At 38.6% G+C, this 24049-nt stretch overlaps 1 protein-coding gene across 4 annotated transcripts in view; it reads left to right on the top strand.

Annotated features, from left to right (window-relative positions):
* ITGB6 (integrin subunit beta 6) overlaps positions 1-22455 on the top strand; it is a 129622-nt gene extending 107167 nt beyond the window's left edge. For all 4 annotated transcript variants that reach the window (XM_019727259.3, XM_088793717.1, XM_019727260.3 and 1 more), the window contains 5 exons: positions 2187-2409; positions 4437-4534; positions 9275-9394; positions 14566-14732; positions 20278-22455. In XM_019727259.3, coding sequence (XP_019582818.3) covers positions 2187-2409; positions 4437-4534; positions 9275-9394; positions 14566-14732; positions 20278-20376 — 707 coding nt within the window. In that variant the 3' untranslated portion in view covers positions 20377-22455. The remainder of the gene's footprint in view (positions 1-2186; positions 2410-4436; positions 4535-9274; positions 9395-14565; positions 14733-20277) is intronic.
* The last annotated feature ends 1594 nt before the right edge of the window (positions 22456-24049 follow it).

Genomic DNA, 24049 nt, shown 5'->3' with positions numbered 1-24049 from the left:
TACCTACGTTTCATTCCTTTGCTGCTGCTATTTCTACCAATAGGTTCCTCCAAGGCTGCCTTCTTTCTTCACCCCAGAAAGTGAAAAATTTAGGATCTGTCCACACTGAGACACATTTCTCTCCCCTTTCATTCAGAGGTATATTTCTCTATTTGATGAGTGTGTTTCCAAACCCCCATCAGTCATCTTTTTACAAGATGTAGACAGGACATGGTCTGAAGCCAGAGACCATTACCCCGTCTTAGAAAGAACATATTCAACAGAATCTCAGATCGCATTTCTAATACAAATCTTTTAATAAAATATGTGCTCAAAACATTTGAAATTACCTTTCAAAAAAAAGTCCTTAAGTGTAATCTAATACAATATGATAGCAATACTAACCCCACCTATATTTCACCCCCTAAATCTTAGAGCAAACAGACCTGGGCAGTGTAAATTGCTAAACTGTGTTCAGTAGCACACTTCTTCCAGTTTCTTGATGGTCTTTCATTTTATCTTGTATCTCATGCATGCGAACAGAAATAAACCCCCAAAGAAATGACTTGTTCTGTTCGTTGTAGTTCGGAAGGTCTGACAAGAGTGCCTCTCTCTGTATCAGCTACAGTGATTGCTAAAGAAATTTTATTTAGAAAATACAATTATGTTTTCAGTTGGTCTCAGAAAACTCCACCGGTGCCAACTGCCTTCATAGTTTGGGGTAATTTACAACACTCAACCATTACTGCTTCTCAAAAGCTATTTTGTTTTATGGTAAAATTGCAAAGGATGTTACTCTGTTATCAGTAACTTTCTCTATAAAAGGAATAATAAAAGTAAGTACAATTATTCAAATTCAACAAATAGTTATGGAGTACCTACTATGTGTGTGGCATTGTGCTTAGTGTAGGAGTAAAAATTGTGCCTAGCCTTGTGCCCGGACATTCTGTTGGTGCTGTTTGCAACAGGCCCAAATAGGCTACAGCCCCACTTCTTATGTAGACCTCATTTATTTTTACGATTAATATATTCTGCAATGCGCCACTTCTCTGAAGGGCTATTATCACAATGTTCTTTTTTATACACCTTTTTTCATCCATTTGTAAGCACTCACAGATATAGGACTCCATTGATTTTTTCTTCTTGCCCAAATTCCATTAGTCTTTTATATTTGGATTCTAAGAGATTGGAAACTCTAACAGGCAAATGGCATTACAGAAAAAAAAAAAAAAATCCTGCCATTATGCACTTACAGTTATCAGTCAATGGCATTCCATAAAGATCTATTCATCTGAAAAGAGACTGATAATTTTTTCTTGATGTTTGGTTTCCGTCTTGCCTCTACATGAAGCCTTTATAAAGGTTTTGTTGTTGTTGTTGTATGAATAGGTGTTTTGGATAATTAGCTGCTTGTGGATATCAATTAGCAACTTTTGTGACCAGGTCATGGTTCTGGAAGGCCCACAGAAAGGGGCGTTTCTTAATTCTGAATGGAGCTCTTGGAAGGGTTTTCTAAATTTCTGCCAAGTAATCCTTACATGCACTTGGGCATTCTCAAAGCATTTGGAAATACACATTTCTCTCGAAACTATTTATACACTGTATTCGTTTTTTCAGGATAAACTTCAATATAAAAATATCTCCCTATCATGAAAGTAAATCTCCCTTTTTGCTGAGGAAGAAACAAAAAGCAATTGTAGTTTAGAGGATAACTTACAAATAAAAGTTAAATTAATGGTTTTGGCCTAAATTGCCTACCTATTCTTAGCTTTGAGTTAATTAGTTCAATTATGAATGAAATAGGTTATGAAATACTGTTGGAATATGTCTTAATATCATGGATCCAGATAATTTTCAACTCTTTTATCTCATTAGAGTAGTATATCTCTTTTTAGTATATATACTGGGGTGCCAAAAAAATGTATACAAGTGGACGCTTTGGTCAACGTTGCTCAAGCAGTAGTTCGCCGTAATCACAAACATCTGGACGCGGATGGTAACCACTTTGAGCACCTCTTGTAATTGCAGAAGTCAAACGTGACTTGTATTCATCTTTCGTTATCGGTATATATGGAGTATTATAATTGTAATAGTTCTTTCCTTTCTTAAAATGTGTATGCCTTTTTTGACACCCTCTGTATACACAGAGGGTGCCAAACTCTGAAAGTGGTGTTTGACCCTAAGAACCAGAGCGCTTTGTGTTACAGATCACGGCGAGTGTGACTGTGGCGAGTGCGTGTGCAGGAGCGGCTGGACCGGCGAGTACTGTAACTGCACGACCAGCACGGACGTGTGCATCTCTGAAGACGGGGTGCTCTGCAGCGGGCGAGGGGACTGTGTGTGTGGCAAGTGTGTCTGCACGCACCCCGGAGCCTCCGGACCCACCTGTGAACGTTGTCCTACCTGCGGCGATCTCTGTAACTCTAAACGGTAATGTCTTGGCTTTCTCCAGTCCCCTTTGCCCAGAGGTTTCATGAGGATCAAAGTTCCAGTGACGTTTTAGATGCTCAGACAGTTTGCTGTTGCTGGGTTTGGTCTCTGAGCATCCATCAGCACCCACACGGCCTCTGTGATCGACAGCCTGGAACGCCAGTCCCTGGCTTGCCTTTTTCTCAGTCCTGATTATGCAGGGCCACAATGTCCCATTTCTGCTAGAGACTGGCAGGGGAAGCTGAGCTGATGTCCCACACTGATAGTGTCAGATAACCTCTCCGTGACAATGCCCGCCACACATAAGGAATGCCCTGGAGGTAGGCTGATGACACCCACATTCAGTACTTTTTCAGGGGAAACAGACAAGCTGCTTTCTTATTGAGAAGTTCATAGCCTGACCTTACTGATTCGTTCCTATCTATAGACTCATGGAAGCAGAGACAGAAAGACAATCTTGGCTTTTAATTCCTTCCTACTTCTTTACCGCTCGTGCTCTTTGGCACCTTTCTTTGGTTGTCATTCTACACAGCTTTTGGGTATTGTAGTTTCTTTTCTGCCATAACAACAAAAATAGAAACACATTTTCTTATTTTCCAGTCAGGAATTTATTTCTTTGGTTGGCAGATAACTTCTTAAGGGAAGTGGGGCAACATTTGTAGATCCAGTGAAACAAGTTTCCAAGTTGGCTGTGTTATGACGTTGTAGTGTATGAGGTATTATGCAGCAAACATGCTTAAGAAGCTCATATTTTCATTGATTCTGCTACCCAAAATGCGGTGATATTTGCATTTCCAATGTAAACAAAGTGAGAAAATCAATATTCATTCCGTGGGCTGACAGTTACAGTAGGGGATATAAAAGGCACTATATGATAAGAACTATATGGAGGGCGATAGGTCTACCTGACTCGTTTGGGCAGCCATCATGTAATGCACAACGGGATAGAGACTCTAAGGGCTTCCACAATCTCCAGCAGCCCCCTGCAAGGTCTCCAAGATAAATGCAATATGCTTACAATGCAAATGCAACTTTCAGACAAGACTTCTATCCCCATCTCCACATAGATTGTTGTTCCTAAGCCCTTCCTGCAGAGGAATTCAGAGGCTTCCACTGCAAGGGAACTAACTGGTCGGGGGCAGGGAAGACTTGCCTAAGGAAGTGTAGTTTGGGCTGAGATGTGATGAGGCATGGTTGGGGGTGGGGCATGTTTCCAGCAGTTGGAACAGCATACATTTCCATGGCCAGGGGAAGAGAGAGGCAGCATGATGTGTGCCCACAGTAAGAAAACTTGGGCTGTTTTGGGGTACTCCAAACACAATCTGTTTGTAAAGTGATTTTCATACAAGATTAATTCAGGGTCTAAGTTTTATTCTGCTATATAGACATCATTAGAGTGGCTTCATTCCTGGGCTATGTTCTTGGAAATATAATTTTCTACAAATAGTGATCTTTTATTCAAAAGCCTGTTTTAATGGGGATCCAGGCTGTAATGCTCAGCTTTTGAAACCATCTCTATCAAAGGCTTGGGTTCATTCAAAAGAAATACAGAAAAGTGAAACTTTTAAATAGTCATTCATGACATGTATATATGAATCCTTGGAATTCTTGTTAAAATACAGAACATTTCTGTTAAGAAATTCAAACTTTGTCTAGTCTCAAATTATATTTTAGCAGTATAAATGCTTCCTAGGGAAATGTAAAACGAAAACAGCTAAATCAAATACCAACATAACTGAGTGTTGTTGATTTTTTTTAACTTAACCAATCAGAGCAATCATTAGAGTTAAATGAGAATAGTAGCTATTATCAAGGCCACTCAGGGAACATTGATTACTGAGTGGAATTAAGAATAAAGCAGTTTCCTCTTGGATATCACCCAACCATTTTTCTGAAAGTAACACAAGGCATCGTCCTCTAGGAGACAGTCCTAAAGCAACACAGTGACAGCATTAAGACAGCATCCCAGCTGCATATCTATTTTCTGTCAACATGAACTGATAAACTGTGTTGAATAATGTTCACAGGAGCTGCATTGAATGCCACCTTTCTGCAGATGGCCAGGCCCGAGAAGAATGTGTTGACAAATGCAAGCTAGCTGGTGTGACCATCAATGAAGAAGAAGGTTCTACTTGTCTTACATTGCTTTCCTTTCCTGTTACTTAGTTCTTGTGAGGCAGAAACTCTGTGATGGGCTTTCCAGTAGCTGCACTTCATTTGTACCCAGGCATTAGTTCACTCATGCTAGTTATTAAGGGTAAATGCAACCTGTAAGGCTAAACATTTGATGGCTGGAGATACAAGCAATGTAAAGTCACGGCTACTCTTATTTGACTTCAGCTCTGTTGGCAAATTCACCTCTGTTTAACGAAGGAAATTGTAGAGATGTCCAGGATGCTATACTTTTTTGAATTAGAATTGAAGGAAATTGAAGAAACATCTAAATGTTAACTCCAAACCTGAAATCATCCTCTATCATCTGATTGTAAAATAGGACAAAGCAAAGTATAATATGGGTTTCCTGAGAGCAGCCATCTGACAATGGGCACTTATTGATTCATGGTCTTTTTTTCTCCCCTCCCCTCCTTCTGTATGCTTTATTCCTAACTTTCCCAACATGGACATTACATGACAATCCTTAATTCCTTGTTGTCTCACCCTCCAAATACAAGAAGGGCCTGTTACCTTTAACTGCTAACAAATTCTGCTCTTGCTTTCCCTTGTCATTTTTAAATTTAATTACTTACAATCAGATTCTTCCTAATGGCAAAATAGCATCTCAGATATTTAAATGGGTTGTATTTTAGCTGAGAAGGCCATTGAAAAAATAATTGGTGAACTTTAAAACAAAGAAGAGGACTGACTCTTCCTAAAAGGACAATCTGGCTGGGGACTGGTTTTTCCATCATCACAAACTCTCTGCGTTATCATGCTGCTCAGGTAGGACTGCTGCTCTGCACGCTGTAGAGATGCGACCAAATGTATTTCAGGCAAAGTGGCATAATCAAGACAATAATTTATGACACTCTAGGATATGTGTCTTGAATAGACAGAATTAGAATACAGAAATTAATCCATTTCCAAAATGGAATAAGTAAGTGACATTTATATTGTTTTGAAAATGACCTACATTGTTTCAAAATTGAGATATCTGACTGTGCACAGTTGAATAACCCTGTATGGAGGGGCATGATAAGTGCTCGTAAAACCCCTCGTCTGTGCTCTTCTGGGGACTAAAGAAAAATATGCCAAATAGCCATAAATTGGACAAAATGGTGTGTCCCCTACACTAATACTGAAGATAAGATGCCGTAAAAGCACTGAGTAAAGTGGTATTTGTGGACTGTCCACATTAGTTAGTAACTAGTATAAAGTCTCAGCATATCCTTCTGGCTTTATTTCACAGCAAACATCTGGGATATTTACTAGGTGCTCCCAAGGAATGACTGAAAATTGCAGAAAATTCCCTGCCAATTACTAGAACTCAATTCAGTAGCAGCATGGGAAATTGAATGTGCTGAGGGAAAAAATAAAAAGGAGTGAACCTTGGAAACATGTAAATCATCAACAGGGAATTACAATATTTAAGTACACATTTTTCTAAGTACATTATCTTAAATGCTTGGATTTGAGAGGTCTAAAGTGGCATTTAAAATATTTGCATTATTCCTTTTGTGTAATTGACTAAATTATCTTCAAAAGAGGGGAACACAATTTCTTACTCTTAAATTGAAAATAATCATTTTTAATACCATTTAAAGGACTAATCTTGATGAATTTGAGAACGGATATATTTGTCAGCCTGTGAATTAAAATGTCACTTTTCTAATGAGCATTTTTATAGGTCTATGTCAAGTTATTCACCCAGTTATGTTAGTGATCACACCACCTTGAAATTATCACAATATATTTGCTCTTCTGAAGGGTCTTTTATCAGCCCACACTTCCCCCAACAAGGACACAGAGAGTAAAATAAAATAAGTATGACTTTATAATCTAAATAAATTGTTCCCTGGTGGTGCTGTGAAGACTTGTGTGAGCATTTCTAAGGATGTGTGGTTTAACTTTATTCAATCCATTTTACTGAAAGAGACATTTTTAATTTACCCAACATTTGTGTACTCAGAGCATTATTACTCGAAGTGTACTCAATGGAACACCAATTCTGAAAGTGTTAAATGGAAAAAAAATACCCATGATCTTATACATTTTGGAAATGGGAAGCTAAGCTTTTTACTTTCTTGAGCGACTCCCAAGAGTTCTTATGCACATTAAATTACATGTGCATTGCGAATTTTCAGGAGAGGCAAGGGAAGAATTAAAGTAAGGAGGGATTCCCAAACTTATTTGACCACAGAATCCTTTTTTTTCCCCCTTTGGGAAACTGTTTTCTCTGACAACTACTGGCTTGGGCCCAGGACAGAGGTCTTCAACACATAGTTATCTTGATTTAGCGGTGCAGACGGCTTATATTTTCCACATTTTTCCTGGACCTTCCTAGACCCTGGTCTCTTCACACCCATTCTCACATTTCTTTCTTTTCTAAGTATGATTTCATGAACTGCCTGAGATCTTATTTTCATTGTATTATTCTAGAAGAGCACTGCTGGCACTCATAGAGGTGGGCAGAAAAGAAAGCTCCATTTCTTTTGAGCAACAAAAGAAAACCTTAGCGGCTAATTATGCAAATCTCCAACCCAAGCTGCACCCTTTCATTGCACATTCAATAATACCATTTTAATACCCAAACACTATAAAACAGGCTAAATCTAGAGTCCTAACAGTCATGAAAAGGAGTGGTGTAGTAATTAAAGCAAGAAGGGAGTCATGACTCAAAGGTCATATTAGCAGTTCCATTAAAACTTAAATAATCCCGGCCAAGTAAATTAAGCCTCCCTGTGCTTCAGTGTAGCTATTTAAAAGAAAATAAAAAAGCAGGATTAATATTACTGAACGGCGTATTATAAGCTGTCCACATATTTTCTACCTGAAAATAAAATGTTCCACTAAGTAAGTTGGAGAGGAACAGAGTGGGTATGCATTGTCGTGGTGGAGAGGGGAAAGGAAGGAAAGAAACTACTCTAACAGGAACAGCCATGTTCCCCAAGACTCCATGAATCCTAGTGAATTGCAGTGGTGTAATAGGAGGGCGTGTGGTGAAGGCCATATAAAAATGACCAAAGCATGAATTACATATGCAGTTCTGTTGCTATCAAACATGTGAAATGACACAAATTTCGCTAACCAAGTATTGCCTGGAGGTTCCCAAACCTCTTAATCAGAATCACCTTATTAAAAATAATACTAAACAACTCACTAAAAATACTAACACCTGTGTGTACCTCTGACCTCTCAAATCAGAATGCGCAGGGATGGGTCCCTGAAATCCATATTTTTCAGAACTCCCTCGTGATTTCAATGATCATAAACATTTGGGAATGACCAAATGAAAATGATTTGTAATTAAATTTCTTAATATTTCTATGTAAATAGATGCTTCTTGTGGATTCAAAAATAGTTTGTTCACTTAAATCTATCATCTGAAATCTTACAGTAATGCTAAATTTTTTACTACTTTTACTAGTCCCCGTTTTCGTAGATAATACGAGCATACTCCTCACAAACCCTGATAGGAGGTTTTTATCTTATAGCCTAAATGCAAAGCAGTGTAATACTTCTATGTTTCTGTGGCTCCTGCATTTTTGAACCAAAAATAGCCTGTTATTTAATTTTTCTTTGTTCAAGTCAGAGCAACATATCTAGGTTCTGTTTTATTAAAACCTTTTTGTATTTAAGCTAATGAAAAAAGTTATAAATCTAGCCAGAGTATGTGCAAGATAATCTGGGACAGTCCCAGTTTCAATATGCTGACCTATTGGGTCATAGTACACTAATATTGGATCGTCTGTCTTAACATGTTAGGTTAATAAATGGTCATTCCATTTACAGGTTTCTGTAAAAGTGTTTGCAATGAGATCATTAAAAAGGATCCAATTTAGAAGATAGGAGAACTTTAAGCAAGTTTTTCTTTTTTTTTTTAATTAGGAAAATGCTGCATAATTTTCGAATAGGTGCCAGATCACTAGAATTTCTAATAAAAAAAGTATTAGCATCTCAGATAGACCATGTTACTATATTTTTAATTTCTGTCATGACATTTATTTTCTGCCTCTTGAATAAGCTCAACAAGAAAGAAATTTCTATTTGGAAAAGATTTGAGGAAAACTGGATCATATATATATATATATATATATATATTTAAATTAAGAAAGGGGCTATACTGAATGGTTAGACAAACTGTCATCCTGGGTTCCTTTCAATCTGGGGTTTACTTTTATCCTGTTGGTCCCTGGGCTACGTAACACTTCAGTCTCCATTTCCTGATATTAATTTATATGTATTGTTATGACAATACGTGGCCTGAAATCCTGACTATGCCATTGTGGGAAAGTCCCCTTTACAGGGTCAGTATCAGTTTGGACCATGTAGTCTCCTTCTGAAATATAATCTAGGCTTCCTCCCAGATGCTCTCAGCCAAGAACGTATAGCTCCCTCATGACCATAATCAGGGCCATTTCAGGGCTACCTTGCCTTGAAATACTTCCACTCTATTGAAATCCTGCCCCCATCAGTTTGATAGGTGCATTTGATGGTCAGTCCTGATTGACCACACGTGGAACTGTTCTTCTGGAACATGAGTAGAAACTAAAACCTCAGTTGGTGGGAAAAACTCTATGTCTTTTCTATTCTTATTCTGCAATGTTAAAAATTCCTATTTGCATATTAAAACTCAATACTGCTTTGCTTTAAAAATAATCTCTTTTGGGATCTCATTTAACCTAATGAATGACTCCTTTATCTGCAGATTTCTCAAAGGATAGTTCTGTTTCCTGTTCCCTGCAAGGAGAAAATGAATGTCTTATTACATTCCTAATAACTATAGATAACGAAGGGAAAACTATCATTCACAGCATCAACGAGAAAGGTGGGTGGCATGCCTTCCATTGTCAATGGTAAGTGATACTACATGGGAGAGGAACAAACAACCAGAGAGACACTTTGGGTAGCTTGCCAGGAAAGACATTTCCAAATTTTTGTTGAAGTGCCTCTACTTTCACAATAATTGAAAGATATCTACTGAAAGGTACGATATGATCCAATGTCTTTTTATTAAGACCAAATAACAAGATGAGTGTATTTATACCAACCATCCTCTCCAGGAAAGCTGGCTGATGAATTGTAGAGAGGTGGGCAAATTAAATACAATGTAAGCAAAAGATGTACCTTTCGGAAAGACTAACAGGAAGGAGCCTAACAGTCTAAGAGAATGAATTTTGAATCAGGCGAACCTTGGCTCAAATCCTGCTCTACCACTTAATGGCTGCTTGACATTCTGGAAAATACTTGCCTCTCTGAGTCTACAGATGAGATTTCCTTATCTGTAGAATGGGAAAAATAATAGTACTTTCTTCTAAGGATTGACCCAGGGATTAAATGGAGTGATGCATGTGCCAGTTCATAACCTACAGTCATGGTTCATTAAGTGATAATGGTGAATCAGAAACGATATGAAGCAGAAAGTGAGGAAGGAAATAATCTATAAAGGAAGTCAGAGTCCATTGCTTCTGTGGATTTTCCTCTACACCAACTTATGGAGTCGGTTTGGGACCCGGGAAGCTGTCAAATAAAAACTCATCTTCAGTGAAGGGGAGAGAGTTTATATTAGGTAGAAAATAAAATAGTGGGAAAGGTACTTTTGTTGAGAAGTTCTTAATTTTTAGAGAGTATCAGACTCACCTGGGGAGCATGTTAAAATGCCTGCATCCTGAATCAGCAGGGCTGATGTGTGGCCCAGGGAATTTGGGTACAGATGGCTTTAAGACCTTCTTTGAGCAACTCTGCCCTGACAGCTTTGGCTCCATTCTTCGATCTTCACAGGTGCCTCCCCTTTTCTGTCTTCAGTTAAGAATGTGTCCCTAAACCTTTCCAGCAGAAATGATGACTGCATTAAATCAGATCATTCCAGCCCTTGTCAGCCACCTCCTTCTCCTCCCTGTAAATGCTCGGAGCCTAAGATCTACCCCAGACAAGAGCAGCGAGGGCAGGCTAGAAGGCACAGGTGTTTTGCTGTGTGTGCTTGATTATCAATGTGCGGACAAAATACTAAGTCCTGAATTTGAAACCAAGAATATCAAACTGACATCCCTTAAGAATCTAAAAACCAAAGCAATACCTAAGTAATCAAAAAGGAAGTTCAAGACATTATAAACGAATCCAGAGAAGATGATTAGAAAAATAGCACCTTGCAGTGCTGAGAGTCAGGGAGATGGAGAGGTTGGCCCAAGGCAAGAGACAAGGCTCTGATTGTGACTGTGACCTTGAAGCTCAGATGAGCAGAGTGCATCTGGAGACGTGCTCTTGAAAATCTCGTGTAAATGGACTTCTTGGAAATGCATATGTAAAATACATCATAGGGGCCATTAGTTCAGAAAATTTAAGGTGAATCATACTTTACAAGGAATAATTACTTTATGGTACAAGAACCCTGCCTCCTCATCTGTTTATAAAATCAAACTCTTCAACTAGACCCTCAACCCTCTGTTGGCTTTATCAAGTTTTTCTAAAAATCAAAGCCACTTTTTGTAATATTAATTCCATTGGAAAAATGAGTTCCAAATAACAAGAACAAGTTTCCAGAATAGGGTCTGTTTTCAATTTGGGGGCTTTTGTATCGAGTAGGTTTGATTTTGAAGTGTGTGTGTGTGTGTGTGTGTGTGTGTGTGTGTGTGTGTGTGTGAAAAATGTGCCTTTGGCTGATAAATGCCTCCTCATTACTGGACTATTAGTTTTTTCCTGTTTTTCTTCCACACAATATGAGTGGCACATCAATATGCCATCCTTCTGAGAGCACTCGATGCCCTGACGCTTTTTTAGTAAGGCTTTTTAGTCTCCCTATGCTTTGTAGTAGGGAAAAGTTACCTCCCTGAGGCTTAACAAGAGTCACTTGACAGCTCCTGGCAAATGCTGGCATTCCTAGGCAGGCCAGAGCTCCAAGGGCCCTGCGCGGGAGCCCATCCCCAGGAGCCCCTAGTTCCCTCTCACAGCTTTAACACCAGAGACTCCCAGCGCAGCCAGTGGGAGACCTGGATAGAAAAGAGGTAAAATGAGAAAGGAGGAGGTTAAGGATTCTCAGGATCCTTCAAACAAACTGAAAAAGAAACCAAGTGAAGGGTCACCATCAGGGCATATGTGGATGTAGGAAGAGCTTTGCTCATCTTTTTTTCTTACATCTAGAGAAACTCTCAGAGGTCAGAGCTGCATTCATAAAGAACTCAAACAAGAATAATAGCTGGGGAGCCTTCCTAAGAGGGATGCGGGTGTGAATGTCACACCCATAGCTTCCAATTTGGAGATTCCAGACCCTTGAGGTCTTGAGGATAGACAAGGGCGGGGGGAGTACATTTGTTGTAATAATAAAAATAATAACAACAACAACAGCTCTCATTTACCGAGCCCTTACTAATACTATATACCAGATATCAGTCTAAATGTTTTGCATGTATTAATTCATTTAATACCCTCAATACCCATATGAAGCAGGTATTTCCATTCTTTCCACTTTACAGATAAGGAAATGGAGGCATAGAGAAGTTAAACGATTTGCTAGGTTTTGCAGCAATTAAGCACCTGCGCTGGCTGGGGAGCTGGCCGTCGGCTCGGAGCCCATGCCCGTCACTGCTGTGCTATACTGCCTCCCCCTGGCTGCGCGATCATAGCAAATATTTGACTCCTGAAAATGTCAGACCTGCACTGTCCCATGGAAATGTTCATGCAAACCACATATATAATCTAAACATTTCTAGTAACCACGTTAAAAAGTAAAAAGCAAAAAACAAGTGAAATGAATTTTAATAATGTTTTACTTAATTCATTACCTCCCCAATACTGTCATTTCAAAATATTGCGGAAATCAGTGTGTATCTTGCATTTACCGCACAACCTAATGTGGAAAAGTCACATTTCTAGTGCTCAGTACCTCCTGTGGCAGAGCTACCAGGCCCACAATGTTAGAAACTCAGCACCTTAAAATCAGATGCAACACTGACCCAAGAGGCCACACTGGGCTGCGCACAGAATGTGCCCTCTTCTCCCACCTAGAAATACATTTTCAGTCTGAGCATCTCAAGAAATACTAAAGAGAGTATAAAAAGGGAATATTTCTACTGTGTAAAACATGCTGTGGTACTCGGGCCAAACTCTTGTCTTGAGAAATGTGTAATTCCCAATGACTCTAAATTCTTACAATAATTATCTCTGCCAGGCCATGCCTGTGTCTCCTTTCTTTATTCCCTACTGGAGAGCCCTCCTAATTCAGGTTCTAGCTGCAGGGTCTTGGCAAGCTTCACCTGGCTTTGAGCAAGAACATGCAATGCCCCACCCTGACATTTCGGAGTCAAAGATGTAGCCAGTATATATCCTCGTTGACAGGCACCTGCCGCTTTCTTTGCAGGAGTGTTGCTAACCTATTAGAAGCGGCCATGGTTCGTGTCCTATGCTAGAAACAGTCTTTAGATCTTCATACTGCAGTTGCTATTTCATCAGCTCCTTTACTTATTTCTGCCTGATCGCCCTACCTGGTTCTTTGGCCAAAGAACAAAGGTGTATGAGGACAGGCATGATGCTGTTAGGGGCTTATTAGTCCTGCTCAAATTCAGATCAGCTATAGCTTCTTACCTTGAAAGCAGCATGACTAGTCCTGAGTGTGTAACTCTCCTTATTAAATATCTAAAAGCAATAAGAGTTAGGATAAACTACGCACGATTCATTTCCTCCCTAGATACCATGGATTTGCTTCACTTCTTGCAGAGGGAGGCAGATATTTAATGATAATTTCTATGTGGGATTTTTTCCCCCCATGAAAGCAAAGGGAGAGCTTAATTATAATATTTCATTAAGAAATGTATCCTCTCCCAGGCAAGGATTATTAGTCATTCTGCTGTCAATGAGGGAAGGTACTGTATAATTGCAAAATTACATTAATATCAATAGAGTCAAAAATTGCATTTCATATAACGTTCAAGTTGAAAGGACTATCCAGAACATCTGACTTCCTAAACTTCCCTGAAGATAAGAATCACCGGATACTTTCAGTAATGAAAAATCTGTGGCTCCATCTGAGACCTACTGAATCAGAATCTAGGGGGTAGTTTCTAGGAAGCTGTGGGTTTAATAAGCATGAACACCTGGGTTTAATCTTATTTTCAGGGAAGTTAAGGGAACACTGAAGTCCCACACCTTTGTTTTACAGATGAGGGCCCTGGGTTCAGAGAGATCAAAGGTCTTGGTGGATTTCAGACAGCTACCAGACATCAGATGGGGATTAAACACCCCTCCCCTGGCCCCAGTACAGAAACTTTCCAGGACACCAGGCATTGGAGTTAAAATAAAACTAAAAGCTATGATTGTCTTCATATTAAAAAAACCCAGCAGCAGCAAGTAGTAAACTTTTCAGGAGCTAGGTTTTATATGATTTTGAATATAATCCCCTAGACAGTTCATATATCAAGAAAATCCATGAAAAATTAATTATATGTGTGTGCACGTGTGTGCTGGCACATGCACGTGTACACACACACACACACATTCCATTTGTACTTTATCATATACCCAGAAGAGACCAGCTTTAGTGATTAAACTATAGTCTTTTCTATGGTCCCTTAAATATTGCATGTTCATTAATCGTCACTCTTTTGGATTTTAACTCTTTTTGAGTCAGCCCCTCAAGTGTATATCTACAGAATGTGCCAAAAAAAAATGTACACACATTTTAAGAAATGAAAAGACTATTAAAATTGTAATACTCAATATATACCAATAATAAAAGATCAATAGATTTTTTTATGGCACCGCCAGTATTTGCTTTGAATAACCAAACTTTTACTTTATCTTTCGCTCTACTTTGAAGGAATAGGGCTATCTTTCAACAAGTGACTCATCTTTAAAAAAAAAAAAAAAAAATCAGCAAAACAAAAGGTGTTACTATATTCTCTCTACAGGAGAAAAAGTGTGGCTGGAAAATTCAATGAGAAATGTTTACTGTTTACCAAAAATGTTAATTGTACCATCTTCTCAATATAATTTTCTTTGATTTCACAGACTGTCCGAAACCTCCGAACATTCCCATGATTATGCTGGGAGTTTCATTAGCTATTCTTCTTATTGGGGTTGTCCTATTGTGCATTTGGAAGCTGCTGGTGTCATTTCATGATCGTAAAGAAGTTGCCAAATTTGAAGCAGAAAGGTCAAAGGCCAAGTGGCAAACGGTATGTGAATACTTAGGGGCTACTCCTTGTCTAGAGCAGACAGTGTCTTGTGGAAGAGAGAGGGTATGAGCTTTAAGAGATACCCATCTGCTCTAAAAGAGAGTTAGATGGCATGTTCTTTCTCTACACCTCTCACCATGCCCCAATAGCTTTGATTTCTATTCTGCTTTGGGCCCCAGATAACCCTGATAGCATACATTTTTCTCTCTGTCCAGTAGGGGGGTTTCCCCCACTCTGAAGAGTCTCATGAAACTCTTTATATAGCTACTTCGGAAAATCAAGGACATATAGTTTTATTTCTCACCACCAGGAGGACCCCTCAGGCCCCATTTGATAAAGCATAGGTGTTCTATCTAAACATTTCCATAAATCGTTTATGTTATAGCTAATGGAATAATGTGCATGAGTACTAAACAGTTCATGCCAATTACCATGGAAATACTCATTACTCATAATAGGTTACAAAGCAAAGTTGAGAAGAATTTTTAAATACCATCCAGTTAGTTTTCCTGAATAACATAAACTTTAAACAGCTACTGGGGGGAAAAAAAGCAGAAAGTATCAACCTTTAAATATATGTACTCAGTAGATATAATTTATGTGTCTCCTCTTCACAGTAAGCAAACACAAAACAGGACTCCAATTTTCTGTGTTTCTTTTCCACAGGAGAGATAATTACATTTCTAGAGGCCCATAGAAACAATTTCATGGTTTTAATTTCATCTCTCTCTCTTTAATGGTGCATCCAACTATCTAATAGCAATTATCTTACATTGCTGATTCTAAAAACAGTAATATCACAGGAGAAAATACAAGCAAACACAATGCTCCTTTGGGTTCACCTGCCCAAATAAATTGCTGTTAACACTTTTTTCTCTAAGTCTATAGTGATAGCTTCAATTCCTAAAACAAATGAAAATTTTTTGTTTTGGATAAATTTATCTTGATAAGTGACATTATCTTACAGAGTTATTTTGAAATAATCATAATGCATGGTGCAGGACAATGGACAATAAAAACTTTTATCTATTTTATCTTCCCATTAAAGATGCCTTTAGACACAACAACCAAATGCAATGTATTGATCTTGTTTTGGTCTGGATTTGAATAGTCCAACTGTAAAACTACGCTATTTGGACAATTGGAAAAAGGATAATATAAACCGAGCATTAAAGGATAGCAACGAATTAGAGTTAATTTGATTAAGTGTGATAATTTGGAATTATGGCTTTGCTAAAAACTAACCCAGATTTTAAGGTGAAAGGAAGTGAAGGCTGTGTTTGCTTTGAAATAATTTAGCTAAGAGAGGGAGATGGATAATTGAAGCAAGTGTGGCAAAATCTTGATAATTGTTGAATCTGGGTGATGGGTCTACAGAGGTTCATTATACAGCTTTCCTCTTTTGTGTATGTACGGATTTCGCATAGTTAAAACCCTTCAGGAAAGTGAATTGTGGATTTGCATTTAGAATATAATTTATCCATCCCTAACAGGGTCAAATGTAACCTGACAGGTTACTTTGGTGACTTAGCACATAGGACTATGAGGCCAGAGTGTTGGCACGGTTAACTTCTCCTGATGCTCTGGCCATGGCTGTCATCAGCTGTCAAGCAAATGCCTGGCGATGGCCAGAAGGGCAACCAGGCAAAAGAATGTGGTTAAGTTAGCACAAAAAAACAATCGCAGCAGTTAGTGGAAAAACTACCAGCCCTGGGAAGTCTTCTTGATGTTCCGATTTTGAATGCAAGGAAATTGAGGCTCAGAGAAGTTAAGAGATTTCCCAAACTGATGATCCTAATTGCAACCTCTTCTTCCAAGCACCGCCTTGACCCCTAGAAATAACTAGCAGGTGTCCCACAAACAAGTTCTTGGGCAATTATGTGATGTTATCTACCAACCAGCACATTTTAATGTTCTCATACAAAGTCATGAATACTGACAAATGATTAATATCTTTAAAATAACAATTTAATTAACAATTAATTTCCCCAAAACATGCATTGTTTTCCCTCAGGATGTAGAACATGACTGTAATTCAAATGCTGAGTTTTTGCTGTTTCTTCAGCTAAAATGGAACAAAAATATCATTAAATAGATAAAAGCATGAATGAAAAATGTTATTCCCTTATTAAACTGAGTTCTTTGAATAACAAATGTTTGATGTTCTTGACTAGATAATGACTAAGTAATAATTATTCACTTGGATGCAAAAGAGGTTGAATTCAAATAATTCAGTTCAAATTTCACGAATACATCCTTTGGAAAGAAATGTTGCTCAGCGCATCCATTTTGGGGTGCTCCATTTGATTCTGTTTTTAATCTAACATCTATTTCTTCTTGAAGAACTGAATTTGATTGGCCTTCAAAACTTGGGGGACCTCCACGGTCAGTAGGGGTAGTTGGTGTCCTGACCCACAGACCCCTCTTCCCCCATTGGACTCTAAACGTGACAGACAGAGCTCAGGATGAGAAAGAGTTTCATTCTTGCCCCTGAAACATTTCATCGTTACCATAAGAAAAGTACATTTCATTACACTTAAAAAAAATCCATATTCTTTATGAAAACAGAAAGGGAAGATATTTAAATTCATCTTTGATTAGACATTTTTTTCTAGGATGACAAGTCATTAACTAGAGGCCAAAAAAAAAGTTCAGTCTGACATTTCTAGCAGTCATGGATTGATTTTGCACTGTGCTAAGCAAATCAGGTCTGCACTTGGCAGTTAGGCAATCATGAAGAGACTGTGGGTCATGACAGAGAGCTTTCTTATTACCATTTTTTCACGCTCTAAAAATGTGCCATTGCGTTTGCAGAATCCATGGCCTAAATTAGCATCTCCATACTCCTGGAGGAATTGGCCTGGTCACCCCAGATGGTTGGGGAAAACCCAACCTAGTCTAAACAGTGAAGGAGAGCAGACTCACTAGAAATGGAGCCAGGAACAAGTTGTGTCTCAGCTGGAAATCCTACGTGGGCAGTTGCCACCTGCATGGCACTAGAGGAGGCAGTATCGGACTTTGCCATACTTTCTCCTGCCAACAAACCCAGTCTGAGCACATTCTGCTGAGCTCTGATCATCAGCTGCGGGCAGGGAACACTACTGTCCCCACTCCTCCCTCAATATGTACTTGCTCTTCCCCCACTTTTAAACTTCCACCTGACCCTCCCACTACAGTGGAGTCTGCTTCATCTACCACCCACTATTAGCATGGCCTGGCCCTATAATTAGCTGTGCAAGAGACCCCCAAAATGTTGCAGACCTAAATAAATGAAGTTGCTTCAAAATACAGAATGAAAACTGCACAATCAACATTAAACATTCAGCTAAATGTCTACAAAGTAATATTGTGTATTCAGTCAATTGCAACTCAAGCCACCTCCTTTATTGTGCATATACATTATATTTAGATTGGGGTTGGGGTGCATTTTAATATGTTTGACATGACATGAGATGGGGCGCACAAAAGAGTTCCTGATACTACGCAGATCTAAGCTGACCCTTCTCACAGCCATTTACTCTGAATTTTCAGTCTTTTCTGTTCCCTAAGCCACCCTCTTCTTCCAGGACAACGCCTCACCCATCATCCCCACTCTGCACTTCTTATTTTCTTTAATCTTTCCTCTTCAGTTGAGATCCTTATTCTTCTGTAACCAACTTAAACATAATAGCTTAGAGTCTCTTAAACGTAATAGAATTCTATATGTGATTTTTGTTTGCAAATGATAATCTACCTGCATCTAAGACTGCATCAGTTATGCTCGTCACCCTCCAAATCCCAAGTTCTTATGGCAGCAAGACTAAATAAAGACCAGAAGGCCCTCAGAATTATCCGGGCTGACCTCAGGCATAGAGGCAATATGGTGTCTTGGCCTTCGCTGATCATCGACCACCAAGGAAACTCTTTTCTATTTGCCCTCATTACTGAGATAGCATCCTTCTCCAAAGGCACATGAACAAAAGTAACGTGTTAGTCAGAGGTCAGGCCACCGGCTCTGGGCAACATGGAAACAGGTGCAGGTGTCATTTCTCTTCAGAATGAAGACACTGCAGTGAATCCAAGGGCAAGAGGTGGGAGAGGCCAGAGAACATTTTTTATTCAGATTTTCTGAGAGCTGAGAGAAATGTACTGAGAAAGCAAATGCAATTGTTGTTTTCCAAATCTATGACTAGTAACGGCTACCATCTCTACAATTTCTGGGGTGAGGAGACCAAAGTATAAGATTTAGTCATTTGGAGGGTCTTTGGTATTACCTAGATGCCGTACATACTCAAAAATGGGCTTGGAAATGTTAAGAGCACCAAAACCCTGGGAGAAATATCTTTACAACCCCCTCCAGAACGTAAAAGAGAAGGAAATTCCCAATGTGAAGAACAGCTATAGTAAGAGCTGATGAGAAGAGGCAGCATTTATGGAGAACTTACTATGTGCCAGGCACTGTGCTAAAAGTATGTTATCCCGTGGACGAGGCAGGCATTTGGTAATCTGTCTTACAGATGAGGACACCAAGACTGGGAGTTGCTTAAGCAAGGTCACGTGGTAGAGCTGGGTTTGAACTCAGCCTGTTTGATACCAAAGCCCATGTGATCAACTTTAGAAAGTGGGAGAGAAGAAACCATACCTTAACCAGATGTCTTGTGCCTGCCAGGAACAATGAAACTAAAGGAGAAAAATAGAAGGATCAAACTTGGTATTTCTTCAAATACCTAGAGAGGTTTGATCTTTCTGGTCCTGGTGACAGCGCCTGGAAACACAGAGCTGAATTATCCAGGCACTGGCACACAACTTCCTCACTGCCTCAAGGGCAAAGCCATCTTGCCCAACCTGCCTTGGGACCTATGCTCCTTTATGAGCCCAGTGTCCCAAACACCAGCCTCCTGTGACTCTGTAATTCACACACTGTTATTCTCCAGGAAGCAAAATCCACCTAGTTCACTGCCCTGGGGATCTTTCCCTGCTTGTGTCAAGCAGCTAGTTGCTCTTTTTTCTGAGTTTTTATCTCATTTTAGCAAAATTATTTGTGCCCTTGTTTGGTGCCTGTCACAGACAACACATTTCTTAAAGGCACATACTGCACCGTTCACCTTTGTATGCTTCTACAAGTTCAGTTTTCCCATTTTTTACCTTCTTACTTTACATTTCACTTTTGGGTCACCTATTGGTTCATTCTATTCATTCAGCAAATACCAAGTGATTACTGTGGACAAGGCACTCTTTTCAGTGCTGGTGAAATAGCAGTGACCAAAACGGCTCAAGTCTTGTTTTCTATCCATGAGATAGTACATTTCCAAAAAGGGTAAGATTTTTAGAATACACATATGGGACTAGCTCTGCATATTAGACAAATAAAATAAAGATTTATAACTTTTAAAATACTGAAAATATGACGTGAAATTTATCAAAATTATTCAAATGGCTTCCAAGATGGAGATTGATCATTCTTCCAATTGGTAACGTATAATGAAATTATTTAGATATATGAAAACAGTGTAATAAAATGTACATATACTTTCATTTGAACCTCTTTTCTCCCCCTTTTTTTTAGGGAACCAATCCACTGTACAGAGGCTCCACCAGTACCTTTAAAAATGTAACTTACAAACACAGGGAAAAACAAAAGGTGGACCTTTCCACAGATGGATAGAACTGCTTCATACATGGAAAAAAGTCTGTTTCACTGATATGAAATGTTAATGCACTGTTTAATTTTCTTTCTTTTTTTGTTGCTTCAAAATGAGGTTGGTTTAAGATAATAATAGGTCATTTGGAGATCAGTCATTCTCTGTATGAAGGTTAGAGACTATGTTGACAGGTTCAAAATAATCAAGAAGAGAAATATCCTCAGCAAAGGGGCGACTTTGGGGAACATTTGAGGAATACTAACTCTGTTGCATTAGTGTCTCAAAAAATCATCAAAATGATTCATGAGGGCCCGATTTGCATTTGAAAAATGTTTGAAATTAGAATCTCATTTGTTGCAGGAATATAGCTACCTGAAGTCTTTGTCTCAGCAAAGTCACAAAGTCCATATTCTTACATTATATACTCCCACTTGCCAATTAATTCAAACTTTTACTAAATCCGCCTTTTCCTACAGGAGAATTTTTTTTAAATCTGTGAGAAATGAGATTCTGATTTTACTTCAGCTGAAAGAATACAATTCTTCAAAAGATGTCCCAAGTGTAAAAATTAAAATTAAGTGTTAATATTAATTTCTGTGGATTTGCCTGCTCCTAAAAGTCAGGTACACAAATATTTTATTTGTTTTACAGAGGAGGAAGAAGTAATTCATAAAATAGGAAGTCACCAGAAAAAATAAAAATAATAATTCATCATTTAGATTTTTCTTAATTACCTGAAAAATAAACTTCTATACTCAGTTTCCCTCCTAATTCTGAGTTTTTAGACTGTTGTTTCTCCCATATTTCTCAATCCATTTTACTCAGTTTTGCAATCTTATAACCCCTATAATCATATGAAATCATATGAAAGTTTTAATTTCTTGTTAAAAAGTTACTTTAAATGATTACATAGTTATTCAAAGAGAAGTCCAATAATACAAAAGGAACCTGAGTTAAATAGAATAAAATTTTAAGTGGTTTTAAATCAAATACATCAAGAGTCCCTCATGACTAATAGGTTTTTTTAAAATCTCTATTCTTTTCCCATTTGTATAACCCAACTTGACATTTCAGCTGCATGTGGTAAATATGCATAATATATTTACTTTAAAATGTAAGATTTTACTTGCAAAATACATGTGAATAAATAGGGATCCATGTGTTGATTGAAGAGATGGACTCTGCAGAATAATATTTCTTATAGTAAATACTACTTGTAAAAACACTCTCACCTTCTTTGATCCTCATAAGGAAACTAGAGTTCAGAGAGTAAAAAGAAATGGGTCCAGAATCCAGATCTTCTAGCTCCAAACTATTCCATCTTTCCATGAGACTGACTCTTGTCAGTGAAATAATAGGAAGATTTTGTGAGTCAAGTGATACATAACTATCGTTTGCTTGAAAATGTACTGAGGCTAAACATATAGCATTTAAACAACTGGAATACAGGTGAGGTCTTCTACTTTTGTGCAATGGTTATTACCTTTGAGTAAAGAGTAATGTGAAGTCTTGTGCTAGGTGAAGAGTTCATTATGTAATGGAGGCTTCATGTTTAACCATTGAATTGGCACCGAGTAATCCATAAGTTTCTTCAATCCTACAAGTAGATCTGTACACATCGATCACTTGGAGACTTTTTTTTTTTTCTGGTTTCTAAATAACTCAGGTAAATCAGACACTTGCGGAGTACACCACTCTATTAAAAGAATTACAAACAATCACCTTGGAAACCTGAAGGGCTAATGTACCCTCTAGGTTCCTGACTGAAGCCCAAGGTCTAGGGAAAATGTAGAGCAAAAAGGAACTGGCAATGCTGATGACACAACAGTAGTAGTCACCTCTACATGTGATATTTTTATATTACTACTGGAATGCGATTTTAGAAAATGTAAGTTTCCCTCTTGTGTGTATATATAGAGAAGAATCTGCTATTTCTCTGAATGCTGTTTTGACCCAAGGCTGGACCTTGAAAAGGCCAAAACATTAACAGTAGTACTTCTGTTCACTGAAGAGTTATGTTACATGAAGATAAAATGGGTTTTTGTAAGTTGTTTTATTGTATTTTGTGTTGACATAAATAAACATGGTAATTTAAACAACGAGCCTTAGATGGATGATAATTCCTTTTATTTGCTTGATACAAAACCCTCTTCTTGGATTTCTGGATCCCACTGTGACCTGTTCTGACTGCCTTGCTGACCTCAGCCTGGGGCCAAAAAGGAAAACAGAAAGAGGCAGCCCCTGAAAGCAGGAGACAACAGTAAATGGGCTGTAATTTGCTACATGGTCTCTATAGCCATATCACAAAACCTTTAAAAACAGGCCTAGATGTTACTCCATGTTTTATAAAAACAGGGTTAATATTATGGGTTGAAATGTGGTCCCCAGCCTAAAATTCATATAATGAAGTCTTAACTAACCCCCAGTATCTTCGAATGTGACTGCATTTGGAGATAAGGTCTTTAAAGAGGTAATTAAATTGAAATGAAGTCATTAGCCCTAATCCAATATGATTGGTATCCTTATAAGAAGAGATTAGGACACAGACATATACAGAGGGAAGACCATAGAGACGCAGACAGAAAACAGCCATCTACAAGCTGAGGAAAGAGGCCTCAGAAGAAACCAATCCAGCCAACACCTTGACTTCCAGCCACCAGAATAGTGAGAAAATAAATTTCTGTTTCTCAAGCCACCTAGTCTGTGGTACTTCATTATGGCAGTGCTAGCAAACTAATACAGGCAGGTTGTGCTATTTTTCTGGGCAATCATTTGGTAGATTCCACGGTGCATGCTCATTTTCCAAATCAGAAAAAAATAAGCAGAGAGAAACCAAATACTAGCAAAAGGAGTCAGCTTAGAAAAGTCTTGTCTTAGAAAGTCCCGTTCCTTACAAAAGGACAGAGAAAGTCAAGTCAAGAGTGATTATATTCTGAAACGAATTGTTTCTTGTAGACTAAAGGCCAGAAGTCTGGAAATCCAGAAACTGCTCCCATTTTGAATAACACTGAGAAAGTCACTTTTTTCCTTAATTTTTCCACCTGTAAGACGGTGACAATGCCTATCTCTTCTGGTATAACAATCCCTGACACACCACAGGGGCTCAATAAATTCGTTCACTCAGTATATTAAGTATCTAGTATATACTAGACTGTGCTCTTGCTATGGACACAGCAATGAACAAAATAAGCAACCTTTGTGCTCCCAAGTCGGGGAGAAGATAGCAAACAATTGTATACACAATAACAGGGCAGGGGATCCCCAACACCAACTCACATGGTCCCCTTGGCAGTAAAGCCCCAGCTTCCACCTAATTCCCCAGGGGTCAGGGGACCAAAGCAAGTCCTCTGCCCAAGTGCACAGTGGCAGTTGGATCCGGGTTATAAAAAAAACAGAAATTTTCAAAGAAGAATGCTAAGTTGATCTGAACAGTAAAGCACTGAGCCAATGAAGGGAGGGTAAAGAAACAAAGAGCTTACTGCCTGGGCTTGGGGGAGATCCAGGAAAAATTGAGAAGTTTGGGAAGAGGGAAGAAAAAGTCTTTAGGGCAGCAACTATGTATGGGCCATATTGAGAATGAGATATATGGAGATGGGAGTGGTTGGCCTTCATTCAAATGTTCTCATCGTTTTGGGACAGCTGTTTCCTGACTGAGGCAGCCTGAGGGCTTTAAGGCAAAAGCAAGAAGGCCCAGCT

This window comes from Rhinolophus sinicus, chromosome 17 (assembly GCF_057876585.1).
Source record: "Rhinolophus sinicus isolate RSI-liver-muscle chromosome 17, RSI-T2T, whole genome shotgun sequence".
NCBI lineage: Eukaryota > Metazoa > Chordata > Mammalia > Chiroptera > Rhinolophidae > Rhinolophus > Rhinolophus sinicus.
This window is presented reverse-complemented; position numbering and strand designations above follow the sequence as displayed.